The 14842-nt window shown below is 48.8% G+C and overlaps 3 protein-coding genes across 4 annotated transcripts in view; 2 read left to right on the top strand and 1 right to left on the bottom strand.

Annotated features, from left to right (window-relative positions):
* Nucleotides 1–14842, top strand: part of LOC117891889 — a 61660-nt gene extending 46818 nt beyond the window's left edge. Inside the window, exons 2-6 of one of the 2 annotated variants that reach the window (XM_034797690.1) lie at nucleotides 12411–12817; nucleotides 13215–13328; nucleotides 13392–14002; nucleotides 14059–14263; nucleotides 14343–14842. In XM_034797690.1, the coding sequence (XP_034653581.1) occupies nucleotides 12652–12817; nucleotides 13215–13328; nucleotides 13392–14002; nucleotides 14059–14263; nucleotides 14343–14806 (1560 nt within the window). In that variant the 5' untranslated portion in view covers nucleotides 12411–12651 and the 3' untranslated portion in view covers nucleotides 14807–14842. Of the gene's footprint in view, nucleotides 1–12347; nucleotides 12818–13214; nucleotides 13329–13391; nucleotides 14003–14058; nucleotides 14264–14342 lie in introns of those variants that run through there. The other variant, XM_034797689.1, reaches the window with a different exon arrangement.
* LOC117891892 (facilitated trehalose transporter Tret1) lies at nucleotides 718–3527 on the bottom strand. Its single transcript, XM_034797695.1, has 4 exons — nucleotides 3235–3527; nucleotides 2051–2549; nucleotides 1686–1994; nucleotides 718–1616 (listed from the first exon to the last, which is right to left on the bottom strand). The coding sequence occupies exons 2-4, from the start codon at nucleotides 2499–2501 to the stop codon at nucleotides 829–831; spliced, it is 1548 nt and encodes a 515-aa protein (XP_034653586.1). The 5' UTR covers nucleotides 2502–2549; nucleotides 3235–3527; the 3' UTR covers nucleotides 718–828.
* Nucleotides 4638–11518, top strand: LOC117891895 (protein N-terminal glutamine amidohydrolase). The gene is made up of 5 exons (XM_034797698.1): nucleotides 4638–5908; nucleotides 8697–8850; nucleotides 8917–9065; nucleotides 9124–9248; nucleotides 9315–11518. Exons 1-5 carry the CDS (start codon nucleotides 5850–5852, stop codon nucleotides 9443–9445), a joined length of 618 nt encoding a protein of 205 aa, XP_034653589.1. The 5' UTR covers nucleotides 4638–5849; the 3' UTR covers nucleotides 9446–11518.

The following is a 14842-nucleotide window of genomic DNA, read 5'->3' as shown; positions in this document are numbered from 1 at the left end:
TGTACGAGCAATCATTCTACAGATCTCTATCCCTGTCTCTCCCTCTCTCCCTCGTTAATACAAGTTACGCAATAGCTTGGATCTGTAGGAATTATTTGTATTCCCAATCTGCGATGTGTGGGTCTGGCGCTCCTATAAAGCTTTGCATAATCGATTCGATTACAATATGGAAATCGGCTGCTCTCTGCGACACACTCTCTCTCTCTCCCTCTTCTAATGCGAAAAACAAATGACGTTGGCAACGAACGTGACACGCAAAGAGAGCATTTGGGAATTGAGACTGAGAGCGAGAACTTGTTCCGTGGCTCGCTGCTTAATTGAGTAACCAAATCGAGACGAAATAGGTGTTCGTGCCACTAATTCCTATCAGTGCCTCGGGTGTTGGCCGAGACAGGTAGGCTGTGTCTTATCAGGCAGCGGCCTCGGGCGAGGCCTACGCAGACTTATGCCTCATTAATTCAACAAATAATAAACAAGCAAAGTCAAGGAATTCTACCGCTCCAACTACACATGGGAGATACCTACATATATCTGCTATCAGTGAGCGAGTTACAGAGGAAAACTTTGGCAGCAAACACTTCAGATATGATAATCAGTTGATCCCCCAAAGGTTCTGCCCTAAATCGTTCATTTATGCATTGAAAATTGTTACGATTTGGATTGGTTTCCACTTCCTTGATTAGTTGCATCGTTTCTCAGTTGATTATGTATCAAGGAAAGTTCCTTAATTTGAGTTTTGTGCAAATGTTTGGATTGTGTATTTGTGGTTTATCACAGTTCTAAGCACTTGAGTTGATCTACTTAAGATTAGCTTCTGCCTCTCCTCCATCACTGTTCCGGCTTGCGGACAAAGACCTCCTGCATCTCGACCTCGGCGGGGGCTCTGCGCTTACCGGAGCGGAACTGCTCCTCGATCTCGAGCAGCGTGCGGCGTCGAGTCTCGGGCAGGGCCCAGTAGATGAAGAGCATGGCCAGGAGGGCCATGGCGCCAAAGAACACGAAGCACTGGCTCATGCCGATGGCCGCCTTGAGGTCGGGGAAGGTCTTGAGGCACAGGAAGGAGATGAACATGCCGACGGCCACGGTGAGGCCCGAGGCCGGGCCACGCACCTTCTGCGGAAAGAGCTCCGAGATCATGAAGAAGGGCAGCGTGTAGAGGCCGAGGGTGCTCAGGACAATGAAGCCCACGATGGAGACGACGGGCAGGTAGGGCACGTCGCGGAGGAGAGAGCTCCAGCTGTGGCCGGCCAGCAGGAACATGCAGGCGCCCATGCCCAGAGTGGAGATGATGCCGGCCCGACGGCGGCCCCACGCCTCCAGGACGTAGCCCATGGGGCAGGTGGTGAGCAGGCGGGCCAGGCCGATGAGCAGGGCGCACATGAACGGATCGATGGAGATGCCCGCCTCCTCGGAGATCTGCACGGCGTAGACGATGACCACAAAGATGCCCGTCAGCTGCTGGAAGGCGAACAGGGACATCAGGATGAGTAGCGGCTTGTGCACCTCCGGCAGTCGCAGGCTGCGCAGGAACGACGCCTTCTCCTCGGCGTCCCGCAGCTGCAGCGACTTCTGCAGCACCTGGAACTCCTCCAGCACCTGGGGATGTGTAATATGAGCTGTGGGGAGAAAGAAAGGAGCGAAAGTTGCACCAGGGAGGCCAGTGGAGTCAGGACAACGCAACTCACGTGACTTGTCTAAGCCTCGGAAGTAGTTAAGGGACTTCTTGGCCTCGGCCACCCGCTTCTTGGCCAGCAGCCAGCAGTGGCTCTCGGGCAGGGGCAGGACGCAGAGCAGGGCCACCAGCTGGTAGCCACAGCAGATGAGGGCGATCAGCCGGAAGTCGTCGCGGATGAAGTACCCGATGCCGTAGAGGATCGTAATGCCACCGGCCACCGAGATGGAGGTGCCCAGAATGAGGCTGCCCCGCGTACGGGGCACACTGATCTCCGCTGCGTACACGCCAGGCGGGGCGCTGGCCAGGCCCATGCCAATGCCTGAAAGAGCAATCGATTAGCACCGATCCACGCTGATCGTTTACCGATGGACATACCCAGGATGAAGCGGGAGACGATGAGCTGCCAGAAGAAGGAGTGGGAATCCGTTTGGCTGGCGGTGGCCAGCAGGATCCACGCAACGATCGCCAGGATGTTCAGCACGACCAGCGTCCGCTTGCGGCCGATCTTGTCGAGCAGCACGCCGGACAGCAGGCCACCGAGCGGTGCGGCCAGGGCGTTCACCGAGGCGAACCAGGACGCCTGCGTTCCATTTAAGTGCACCGGCTCCGTCGCATCCTTCAGCTGGTCCAGCGTGACCGTGGGCAGGGCCAGTGTCATGCCCGTGGACAGCACGCCCACGTTGGCCAGGATCACGGCCATCGCCTGCCGCCTCACGGCTCGTGGCTGCTCGCCCAGTGGCTTCGACTTCAGCGGCCGGTCCAGCCCCGACACGATCTGTGCCTGGCGGCCATTGCTGGTGTGTAGCTCGTCGTCTGTCAGAGCCATGGCCGAGTCACGTGCCGCTGTCCGGGAATCTCTGTTATCTCCTCCACGGACTGCGAGTAGAGTAAATGCAAAGTGATGTAAATCAAATATTAGCATTTAGTTATCGTAATCCCCCGCTGAAGACTCTACTGGTGACTGGTGACTGGGGACTCTGCTTGTGTTTGCGCTACACGGACGGACGTACGTACGAGTCCGCTGTTCGTATCAACGCCAAAAAACGAAAGCATATCCGGCTGCGGCGCTATAAAGTAATATTTTCTGTATCTAATAGACCTTATGGCCCCGTTCTCAATTAGTCTCTCAATCTCTGCGATATCCTCCCCATCATTTAGATAGATGCACAACCTCATCATTTGGAAATCAGAGAAATCTTTATGGATAGGAATTCCCAGAAGAGCAGTCGCTAAACTGTAGAACCTCCTCCAATCGGTTAATTTCTCTTGTAAAACTGGTCTTGGACACTCGTGCTAGTCGTGAGACTATGGTTAGAATGAGAATTTCTACGAGTTATTAATTATTTGTAATACTTTTGTTTACTTCTAAGCACTGGGCACACGATAAGGGCATGCCATACGATACGGGACCCTGTCCACTGTCCAGCAGCTGATTGTAGAACTTGAGTGCCGGCTATTGGTTTTGGGTTTGTTTGTGGATCGCATGTGCTTGTGGATCCCTTTGTTCAATCGCACCAATTAACAGCTATGCATCCACTCAAATCAATTGAGCAATACTCACGCGGCAGAGGGCAGGGGGGAAGGGGGGAGCTTCGCTTCTGTTTGAAGATGGATCGCTTGGATGGATGTGGTTTTCCACCACGAGGGTTCGTGGCTGGGTAGATAACCTGCTGCCGAAAATCCACAGAGCGGGAAAACAGGTTCTGCCACTTCTGGCCAAAAGTCACGGCGCTGAGTTTATGGCCAAAAGCGAGACAATACTTGGACAGAGGTCTGTCAGGGCGCGGCGGAATAGAGCGAACCCGTCGACGGCGAAACGCTGGAGCCAACTGAATGCCACTTGCCACGCTGGACGCGCCTCAACTCGACTCAGCCCGACTCCTCTGCTGCTCTGCGGACCGCCGAACTATACGGATTTCTATTGAGTGAGCGCTCGCGCTCCGCTCCGCTCTCCCAACAGACTCTCCCATGTGCGGACATGCGGAGGCGATAAGGCGTATGCCCCGTTGAGGAAACTTGGAGGAAACGTCACCGGCAGCGTCCGCTGGATTGCTGTTTGACTTTTGTGTGTCATGATCGTTTTGATCGCTGCTGATAGTGGGGGGATTGTTGTGGATCGATTTTTAGTTGGCTTCTTAAATAAATAAAGAAGTTCTCTCTTTCTCTCTCTGTCTCTCCCTGGCAATCTTCTACGCCAGTGCGCAATAGTCTTATCGGATCGGTAGACATAACCTTTACACGCAAAATGCAAATTAAATGCCAATAAATACTTAATGAGCCTCGCGCACAGCCCGGACCAACATCAGTTGCTGGGTGGGGGGTTACCATATGCCACAAGTGCTACAGATACCTCTACAGATTCTTGCGGCATTCATTGGCTTATCATTTCAAGTTTAATCGCCATGCTGTCATCGCTGTTGTTGTTTTGTGGGACATCAGACAAGTGGACGTCCAGCCTCGAGGGCCCGCAAGAATTCAAGTCACAAAACAGTGATTTATCTTATCGAATAATGTATATATTTTGCCTTCGCTGCTGCAATATTTGCCCAGCAGTGTATTAGCAGTGAGGAGCCAACGGCTGGCTCCAAATTGCGTGCTGTCAATTGGCCATTAGATGTCGGCTCTGTCCCGATTAGATAGCGATACATTTACGAGGTGCTAAATCCAATAAACGAAAAACCGTTAGGTTGGCGGGTGCGCTCGTGCTGTAGCAGCCAGCCAGTGTCAGGTAGTGGCGGACACATTTCTGCTATCGATATCTATCTATCGTATGGTATATGGAAATACAAGAAAATAAATAAAATCAATGAAATCGCTGATTAATTAGACGATAATGATGATTTTGTCAGAGTATTCCAATGTATAAACCGGAGTCTAGCCCCCATTTTATTGTAAGTATAGAATAACAGTACCCAACCAACTCCGACCTTGCACGCGCTATCGTGTGAATCGCAAGAAAGAACAAGAAGAACAAGCACTCACGACGATAATAGGAATCAAAACGCGAACGGAAAAGCCAGCGGTGTCGCGGAACGTGCAAAGTGGGGTCAAATCAAAGCAGCCAAAGTCCTGCTTACGAAAGTAAACAACGGTGACAGTGCCACTACTGCAGGTGGAGCAGCGTCCAGCATCCAGCATCCAGCATCCTCCTCTATGTGTGGTTAAGTGTGTCGACTCCGAGTCTACTGTTGCCCCAGGCCCCAGCAGCCACAGCAGGGTGGGATGAGGGAAGAGCGGCCTTGTTTATAGGCAGGTGCGCGTCTGTCCCAGCAGAAGAGAAGCAACAGAAGGAGCAGCCTCAACATAATTTAAACCTCGAAGAAAAGTGAAAAACGGAAAAACAGAAGGAGCAACGGGAAACGGGGAAAGGAAAACGAGAAAACGAGAAAACGAGAAAACGAGAAAACGCTTCGATAATTCGGTTCGTTCGGGTCCAGGAGAGCGGTGGAGCGTGGAGAACGGTGCACAGAGAGCGAGTGCTGTGTATGTGTATCCGTGTCCGTGTCCGTGACTGTGTGTGTGTGTGTGTGTGTGTGGCAGCATCCTGGAAAAGCAGAAGAGCGGAAAAGCAGAGCAAAGCAAAAGCAACATAATCAAACAGAAATATAAAAACAGAGTTTTCCCCTAGACCCAACTCCTCTTCCAACCCTCCTCCGTCCTGCAAGAAGCCCCAACCAAATCCCCAACCACATCCAGCGTGCTGTCAACAATTTCCCAATTGTCGTCGTCCTCGTCGCCATTGCTGTCGGAGCAGTCACCATCAGAACAATCATGGAATGCCGCTGAGGCCGACCCCAGGAGAACCACAGCAGCAGCCCAGCTCCTCCTCGTCCTCCCACAGTGCACTCAATGCCAGGCGGCACAGCACAGGGCTTCGTCACCCCACAGCAGCAGCCATAGATATTGCTATAGATACAGCTAAAGATACAGATACACACGCAACGGCCATGTCCAGGTCCATATCCATGTCCAGGCAGTGATTATCCCTCGCTGTGAGCCAGAGAGCCCCCCGAAATTCCCAGTGACAATTAAGTAGAATCAACTGATCCAGACTTAGTCCCCCCGGCCCAGACCAAGTTCCAGAACCCAGCACACGGATTACCCACAGACTGCAGTCCAGTTCCAGCTTCAGCTCCATCTTCAGTTCCAGTCCCAGAAGAAGAAACGCAGCAAGATGGCCACAGACTTTCTGTTCCCCAAAATAGCGGATTGCTCCTATGTGTCCTGTTACTGGTGAGTAGTCAAAGCCATAGACATAGTCATAGGCATAACCAAAGTCGCGAACCTGCCCCACGGCCCCCAAGTCGGTGAAGCAACAGCCACAACAATGCGTACAGGCAGGCCAGGCACGGATGGTGAGCAGCAGCAAGAGAGCGCTGTAGAGTGGGGGGAAAAAACTTTTTCATTAGGCAAAATCATTCACCTTGAAACACCAGGCAGAATATTAACACTACGCTAACGTTCGCATAGCTGTAAATAATGAACAGAAGATAGTGGAAAGGGGAAACTAAAAAGAATGTTTGGCTCGCTGAAATCTCTTCTGAGATTTCTTCTTTTGTGAATGATTATCGCTAGTTTGGCCAGTCCTAACCTTGGCGCATTGCTCTGCTTCTTTTAATTATGTATATTTTATTTTTGTGCGTTATCTCTTTTGGCAACAACATTCGAGCAAGGAGCGGGCGAGCGGAGCCTGTTGTTCTTTCCGCTTTCCCCTGTCACTCACTCGCCTGTGTGTTTGTGTGCTCATTCCGTGGCTCCTTGCAAGGTATGTTTTGCAGAAGGTACTGTGGGCCCTGCGAGTAGTTTTCGTTCAACTAAATAAACCTAATTCTCGGCTGCTATTCAGCATCGCCTTTAAATTCCGCTCTCCGCTTCTTCATCTTTTGTGATTATCCTTCCTCTTGCTTTGGTTTTGGATTTTGCCTTTGACTTGGACTTCACTTCCCCTCCCGTCCTCCGAGTCCTGAGAGGGCGCCGTGCCGCGCTGCGCAGCTCCAGAAATTAGGTCAAACGGTCATGTCTGCCTAACAAGAAAAGCGTGCCACAGTGTGTGTCGGTGTGTTGGTGTGTTGGTGCCCCCCCTGCACACATATACATACATATGTATGTGTGTGTAGTAGGGTGGTGGGGGTGGAGTGGGCTGAACCTCTTTTGGTTCGTTTTTATTGCCACATGAGAGAGGCGCGTTTCGACTATAAAACAAACGACCAGCGGCACCAGCAACAGCAACAACAACAAACCAAAGCGAAAATTAAACATACACACACACACACACACATTCATAGAGCATGCATGTATTCCATCTGTGTGTTGGTGCAATATTTAAAATGCTAATTGCAAAAATGGCGGCACAGACGATGCCGATGACGAGGACATGGATGGTGTAAGGAGATGTGCAGGGGTGGAGGCAGGGTCAGAGTTATGGCAAGTTGGCAGGCAGGCGCCCCCCAAGGAGTAGGCTCCCCAGGCAGCAGCAGCGGGAGTGGTATGAATGGTATGTTATGAGTTTTATGTGAGTCTCCGCCTACACACATCCACACATCCACACACGTACACACGTACACACAACAAAAGCACCAAAAGTAAACGTCATAGCACATAAAAAGTTTTCATACACGCACACATACAAACACAGACACCACAAAATTTACATGTAGAAGGATGAAATGTCGTCGGAGCGTTCTCTGACCTCATCCTCCCCCCCATCCCTAAAGGACCCCCTTCGTGGCGACCCTCTAGGACATGTTGTGTTCATTGATTAATTCACATTCGCAAAATGCTCGCGCACTCACATTTGCACTCAGATTCATCGCCAGCGTCAGCGTCATCGCCATTGCCACCTCGCCATCATCTCCTTCCAGTGGGGGAATCTTGGAATGAATACGCGCACTCGCTCTCTCTCGCTATCTCTCTCACTCTCACACAAGCATACACACACTGAGGCGCCATCTGTGAGTGGAAATGTGCAGCACAGCGTCTCTTCTGCTGGGTTTCAGTGGGGGCGAGCGAAAGGACGGGGAACTGCAACAGAAAGTTTATACATTGCCTTCTGGCTCTGGCTCTGGCACTCAGCCATTAGCATCGGCAGCGGAATGTGCCATTCGATTATCTGTCGACCTGGGCTGGGGCACACTTCCTTAGCAAGGGACCCAACCACATCCTCGCACCGCCCTCCCCCCAATCAGTGGCTGGCAGGGCATTAATAACGCCAGCTCACGATATCGCCACAAGCCACTTCCAGTCGCGACTTTTGACCGTGCCACTTGAGTGGGTTCCACTTACCAACCTTATGCTGCCGTCTCCCTCTCCCCTGCCTCCACTCTGTTCGTGGCTGTAACTGTTGATATGGCGAATTGTTGTTCCAAGTTTTCTGCGAGTGAATGCTTCCGTTGTGCTCTGCAGAAGGGGTACTCTAACTTATCCCAGAAAGTTGCAACTCTCCAAAGTCCAAACTTCCAAAGATATCTGGCCATTACTTAAGCATTGTTTGGACAAGTTGGGTGGGTGAAGAAAGTAGAAAGTAGTAGAAAGTTAGGTGTGCAAGGGTATTCGAATGCTGACGTTAGGTGCGCGGACAGAGCGTCTGCGGCCCTTGTTTAATGCCTCCTTTGCATGCACCTGACGCCGCCCACTTGTTTGTGGCTCGCGTGGGCTGTTCTGGTCCTCGTCCTCGTCCTCAGCACAAACATGCGAGCAACAATGTGTGGCAGCAGAATTGATTGGGATTTATTTGAAAGAGCCATAAACACTAAACTGGCAGTCACGAAACACGCGGGGACAGGGGACTGCTTACAGGGTACAGGGCACGGTTCTTGGGGTCAGACGACAGTCAGCCGCGTGCTAAGCAAAATCGATTATTGTAATTGGAAAGCCAAGAGGCGGCCTGTTGCTGATAAGCCTCACTGGGGCGGGCACCGTTGGCATTTCGTGCAGGGATTTGGGACCTCGGAAAGTGCACCAGTAGTCAGTCGATTGGTGAATAACCCAAACCCACTTACCACTTGCCACTTGCCACTTGCAGCGAGGAGAACGTGTGGAAGCTCTGCGAGCAGGTGAAGCGGACGCGGCCCGAGGAGCTGGCCACTTGCTATGCGGTGTTCGTGTCCAACGAGGGTCGCACGGTGCCGCTGTGGCGCCAGAAGGCCGGACGTGGCGACGATCAAGTTGTGATATGGGTGAGTTCTTATCTTTCGAATCTGCGCATTCTATAGTAACTATTTGCACCTCGTTTTCCCACACAGGACTACCATGTATTCTTCATGCACAATCCCTCGCCGAACCGCTGCCTGGTGTTCGATCTGGACACCACGCTGCCCTTCCCCACATACTTTCACAAGTACGTGACGGAGACATTTCGCTCCGATCTGGCCCTGCGACCGGAGCATCACAGGTGAGCGCCAGCCACTCAATGAGGAGCATTCTCTTACCATTTCCGTACACACTTGCAGATTCTTCAGGGTCATACCCGCAGACACATATCTCATTGAGTTCTCCTCGGACCGGCGGCACATGCGACGGCCGGATGGAAGCTGGATCAAGCCGCCGCCCTCATATCCACCCATTCTATCAAACAGTGAGATGCTCTTCTGTGGAATCTGTGAATGATCTGTACCATTGAGTCCCTCTGTCTTTTCCGCAGCAAATATGCACTGTCTAGGCGACTTCATCTGCATGAGCGCCGGCAAGGGCCCTGGCGCCGTCTACAGCCTCTCGGAGTTCGTGCACAACTTCTACAAGTCGCCAAATATGGTGGCGCAGAACAACAAGTAGAGAGGCGGATCCACAGACACTGTCCACTACACACATCCGCATCCAGGCCCACGCACCCACGCACCCACCATCCACGAATCCATGTCCCTTCGGATCATGTCGAGAGATCTTTTTGTCTTTGTGGTGCAGTTGCTTGCCAGATAGACAGTTAATTACCAATTGCATATACATATATACATATAAACATACATATATATATATATACATGAATATATTTATGATAATGTATTTTTGTATTCAGGTTAACAGAAGAAGACACGTCAAGCCGCTCGCCGCGCTCCCGCTGTGCTCTTCAGATCATTTGTATTGAAATTCAATTCTAAAGAAATTATAAATCTAATTATACATTTTTTATTGTATGTATTGTATTCGATAAAACACTCATAGATATATATCATATGTCGCGTATATCATATACTATATACACATATACTGATGCGAATCGGATCTAGCCAAGAGGGCAGCCCAAGAAATGCGATTTTTATTCGTTACTCTCTCCAAATACTTTTTGTAACCTTAAATTTAAAACCTAAAACCAACAAAAACCAAAAACCAAAAAACCAAAACCCAAACCTAATCGAAGGGAAACGCACCAATTACGAGTTAAACTACAACATTTATAAACCATTTATGGCAACATACACTCATACATACATACACTAGTAGACGTATCTATAAATATGTACATATATACGATGATATATGTATGTACATATGTTGATACGGATGTACGGATATGGATATGGATATGGATAGACTACGCTACGCTCTTGATTCTGTAATTCAATTTTTGGCTAAGCTAAAAGCAACCTTAACCTTAACCTTATCTCTAACTCGATCTCTATATCTAAAAAACTAAAACGTTGACTCGAAGCTAAAGCTAAAGCTAAATCGAAAGGAATAATTAAATTAATGCTTGTTAACTTGTTTTACCGTATTTATTGTACACTAATTACGTGCTCGTACAACAATTATAATTGTAATTCGAATATATATGTATGTGTACATGTATGTATTTACTTTGTATACAAAAAAACGTAACGAAACGAAACGAAATCCGAAACGAAACGAAAAGGAGCGAAACCGAAGATAATATTGATAATATGTATGTTTGTATTTAGCTAGTTTTTGTACGGTTTGTATGCCCGAGGATCCTCAGCAGAGTCCGCATTAGCTTCCCCTCCCATTCCCAATTACCAATTCCCAATTCCCAACCAAATCGGTCCCGCTTAGAGTTGATTTCGATATATTTATCGTATCGTTTCCCCGTTCGATTTACGACTTGTGACGCGCAAAGACTGATTCATTATACGCTCTACGGTAGCAGCAGTCCCTCTCCCAGGATACCCCCGCCCACTCCGGATTATTGTAGTCTTCTTCTTTCGATTGTTTTTGTCGCTAGACGCTCCGCTCCCCCTTAACAATCAAGATTAGTTAACGAAACTCGCATTTATTTTGGATTCACTCGTTTACACTTGTTTGGATTTGTATAAAGAGGTTTTAACTCGATTTGTATGGGGAATACCGCGTACACCTAAATATTAATAACATAAATGGGAATGTATAATACATTAAAGCTGTGCAAAAGTCTCAAAGTTAAACCTAAACTCTTAAAACAAAACAAAAACACGAAACATTTCTCAATGTTGAACATGTCGAGCATCTCTACATCTACATCTGTATGTATAGATAGATGAGCATAAACACACACACACACATTTAACACCGTTTCAAGTTTATCGTTCGCTCATCGTTTATCGCCAAGCAATCGATTGCAGAGCTCACTATTCGTTGACGTAATAATCAATTAAAAACGAACAAACACGCACAGATCGATGATCGGTGAACATCATGATCGTGTAACGGCCACAGTTTTTCTCTTCCAGTTTTTCTACTAAGAGCAAGCATATAACCAATACGGTACGGGGCATCTAGTCCCCTTACCACATAACGTGCAGATATATAAATATAAGCTAATCACTAAGTTTTGGCGCCACTCTGTGCGAGGTTCTGTGCGTCTTTTTACTCTTTTTTACATAGCATATACATATGTACTCGTACCATATACATAAACACACGACATGGCAGCTGCAGCTGCAGCTTCAGCTAACTTTGAGTCAGATGGAACATGAAACATGGCCAGACGCAGGCCCATCTGTGGTTTTGGGGAATTTTCTATTTTCAATGGACAAACACACTCACACACAGAATGGAAACAGAGCTCGGAGTCCGCTTGGAATCCAACAATGCAATGCTGCATATGCTGCAAGTGGTTTCAATTAGATCTGACCATTCCCCGCCCCCAAATCCCCCCTCCCCATTCGTGCATCACACACATTAGTTGAGAACTAATATTCACAGGAAACAAACTCTATGCTTTATTGGCCTATGCCTTTGTTAAACTACATTTACATTTATCTTTGTCTCGATTACTACCTACATAACGTACCAACAACTATCGATCGTTCTTTTGATTGTTATTGTAACATATGTATTTTGCAACTCCCTAGTAATAGTATACAGATACCATATGCCAGATACATACCTACCCAAACATGCAAGATGTAATGAAACCCAAAAAAATGAAAAAGAAAACGCAGACAAAACCGATACGATACGATACATAAAGATTATGGATCAATGAATTATGATTGTTCCCTCTTGATTCTGCAAATGCAAAGCGCTAAATGAAATCCAATATGAATACCACTTAAACTAAACATAAACGATCAATAAATATTCTTGAAATTGCATTTTATGATATGATGAATTGATTTACGATATGTGCATTTTATATTTCTCGGGAATTCAGCGAGTCGGCACATTCATTCCGCTGGATCGCTGGACGAATCGACGGAAGTGTTTAGTTTCCCATAGGCGGCTCGACGCAATGTTTATTTGTACTTATGGGCCCTGCAAACAACTTATTTCAAAGAGTGACTCTCATTTCTTCTCTCTCTTTCAGCAATTCCAGAGAGATTGAGCACGAGTGCACGATCAGCACTTCCAGCCGAAAGACGGAAGTTCTCGAGCCCAAAGCTTCGTTGTTCATTCAATCCTGCGGACGCCACGGCAGAGAAAACAACAGAACGGAGACTACCGAGTGGAATTTTACTTTAATTTCGCAAGCTGTGATTTTTACATCAGACACAACACAACAATAATTCAGAGAGCACTCCGCTCGGCGACTGGGGAGCGAAGCCGTCATGGCAATGAATCTGGAAGATACTTTAAACAAGTTCAACCGCGAACTAATCAACTTCGACCAACACCGACAGAAATACACCGAGCACTACAGCGAGCTGCGGAACAAGCTCTACTCCCTGTGGAAGGCAGAACTGGGCAAGCTGCTCAAGGGATCCACCCTGGGAGGTAACTACTAGTACAGCCACAAAGCGGTCTTCATTTGTGCGGGAAAACCACTGCTGTAGATACAGGTGCATTTGGGACGTCTGCCGCGTCTTCGTTGTGAGTAGATTTAAACATTTCCGTGTGTCCGAGACTCTCTCTCTATGCTGGGAAACATTGAAAATCCATTTGGGATCTGTGACAAGAACGTGGTATGATTTCACATGTGTAGGTATATGTGCAAATCTAAAGATAAGACTCGGGCCATAAAATGTTTGATGAAGGAAGGGTTTCAGTAGAGTTTTTCCAGACTGTGTGAGGAAACGCCAGTAGATTCCAGGAAAAGTTCGATTATCTGATTAGATAGGGTCAAAGTGTTTGCACGGTTACTCAATCGTTGGGTGCATTTTCCCCCTCCCAGGAAGCTATGGCGACAATCTGAAGGTGTCCATGCCGGATGAGTTTGACTTGGTGATTCATTTGGTGTTTCCCCAGAATGACAAAATCATTGTGAGGCCGGACCCCAGTCGCCCAGGTGAGTCTCGAGAGACATCTCCCTAAAAAGATAAACTGATTCTGTCCAATCCAACTAACGCAGGGAACGTGACTCTCGATATGACAAAGGTGATGGAGGCCATCAGGGAGAAGGAAAGTGTTATCTACGGGCAACTCCAGAAGATGGTCAACGGAAAGAACTTGCTCCTAGAGGACAGGCTACAGAACTGGCTGCAGAGCCTAATGACTCAGGCGCTGAACAAGATGGATAACAAGATCGAGGTGAGCAAGTCGATCTCCAAGTTGAAGTACAAGAAGTCAGGGCCAGCGCACACCATCTACGTGGAGGGGCCCTACAAGTACTCCGTGGACTTTGTGCCGGCCATCAAGCTGACTGCCGCGCAGAGCATCCTTGTTGCCCAGCAGAAGGCACATTTTGGCCACACCACGCATTGGGATGCGATTCCCAAACCCTTGAAGCCGCCCCAGACCGACAACATATCCTTCCGGGCCTCCTACTACGACGCCGAGCATGAACTGCTCAAGGACAAGGGCAACCTGAAGAGCGCCGTGCGGCTGCTGAAGAAGTTCCGCGACACCAAGCAGAACCTGGGCAATCTGAAGAGCTACTTCATCAAGACAGTATTCCTCTGGGAGGTCACCAAGCGGGATCGCAGCTACTGGCAGAGTCCCCTCCATGAGATCTTCATTGAGGTATGCCATTGCATCCCACTGACTCTTTCACTCTCGCTCCCTAATGCTCCTTTTAGATGATGAACAAGCTGGCCAATTCGCTGACTCCGAACAAGGGCAGGATCCTATTCTTCTGGGACCCCAAACTGAATATGATTGGCGACCTGAGCTGCAACCAACGCGCGGAAATGTTCAACTGTGTGTCGAAGGGCGAGTACCGTTTCCACAGGGCAGCCGGCAACCTCACGGATGACATCAAGGAAAACATGCACAGCTCCTTCAGTGCGCAAACGAAACCCCCTTTTGGATCGAGTTGAAACTTTAATATCCGTCTCCTCTCTCTCTCTCTCTCTTCCCAAAGGTAACCGCGAGCAACGGGGCATAGAGAAAAAGCCTGCCCAGCCGAAGCCCAAACTCAGTTCCGAGGTGTGCGAGAAGAAAACTGTGGAAACTCAGACCGAGTGCAAACCTAAAGCGAAGGGTTCTACAACTCAACTGGAAATCTCAACAGCCAATCTCCAGTTGGGTGCTAAAAAGAAAGATTCCACTTCTTTGCTTCCTTCGCCGCCGGGTTCTGCTTCGAACCCGAACCTCAACCTAAAGAAAACTGTGGAAGAGGAAAGTCAAAGCAAGAAAAAGACGAAGGAGCATGCTGGCTCGATTGCTGCAAGTGAGAAGGGAATTGTAATGCCCAAGCCCCAGTTGGGTGTCAAAAAGAAGGCAAGCGAAACCAAGCCGAAGGCAAGCGGATCCCAGTCGGAAACTGCAACCAACTCGAAGCTGAAGCCGTACGTCGACTCGGCATCGTTCTGCAACTTGGGCTAGACATGGAAGTGGAGGAGGAGTAGCAGTGCGAGCGGC

Source organism: Drosophila subobscura, chromosome E, assembly GCF_008121235.1.
Source record: "Drosophila subobscura isolate 14011-0131.10 chromosome E, UCBerk_Dsub_1.0, whole genome shotgun sequence".
NCBI lineage: Eukaryota > Metazoa > Arthropoda > Insecta > Diptera > Drosophilidae > Drosophila > Drosophila subobscura.
Note: the sequence above shows the minus strand (reverse complement) of the source record. Positions and strands in the feature narration are given on the sequence as shown.

What these genes read in the sequence shown, in the direction of transcription:
- LOC117891892 (XM_034797695.1), bottom strand. Translation starts at nt 2,501, where the DNA reads ATGGCTCTGACAGACGACGAGCTACACACCAGCAATGGCCGCCAGGCA. An exon ending in CGTCTCCCGCTTCATCCTGG is followed by an intron (nt 1,995 to 2,050) that starts GTATGTCCATCG and finishes TTGCTCTTTCAG; the next exon opens with GCATTGGCATGGGCCTGGCC. An exon ending in CCGAGGCTTAGACAAGTCAC is followed by an intron (nt 1,617 to 1,685) that starts GTGAGTTGCGTT and finishes TTCTCCCCACAG; the next exon opens with CTCATATTACACATCCCCAG.
- LOC117891895 (XM_034797698.1), top strand. Translation starts at nt 5,850, where the DNA reads ATGGCCACAGACTTTCTGTTCCCCAAAATAGCGGATTGCTCCTATGTG. An exon ending in TCCTATGTGTCCTGTTACTG is followed by an intron (nt 5,909 to 8,696) that starts GTGAGTAGTCAA and finishes TGCCACTTGCAG; the next exon opens with CGAGGAGAACGTGTGGAAGC. An exon ending in ACGATCAAGTTGTGATATGG is followed by an intron (nt 8,851 to 8,916) that starts GTGAGTTCTTAT and finishes TTTCCCACACAG; the next exon opens with GACTACCATGTATTCTTCAT.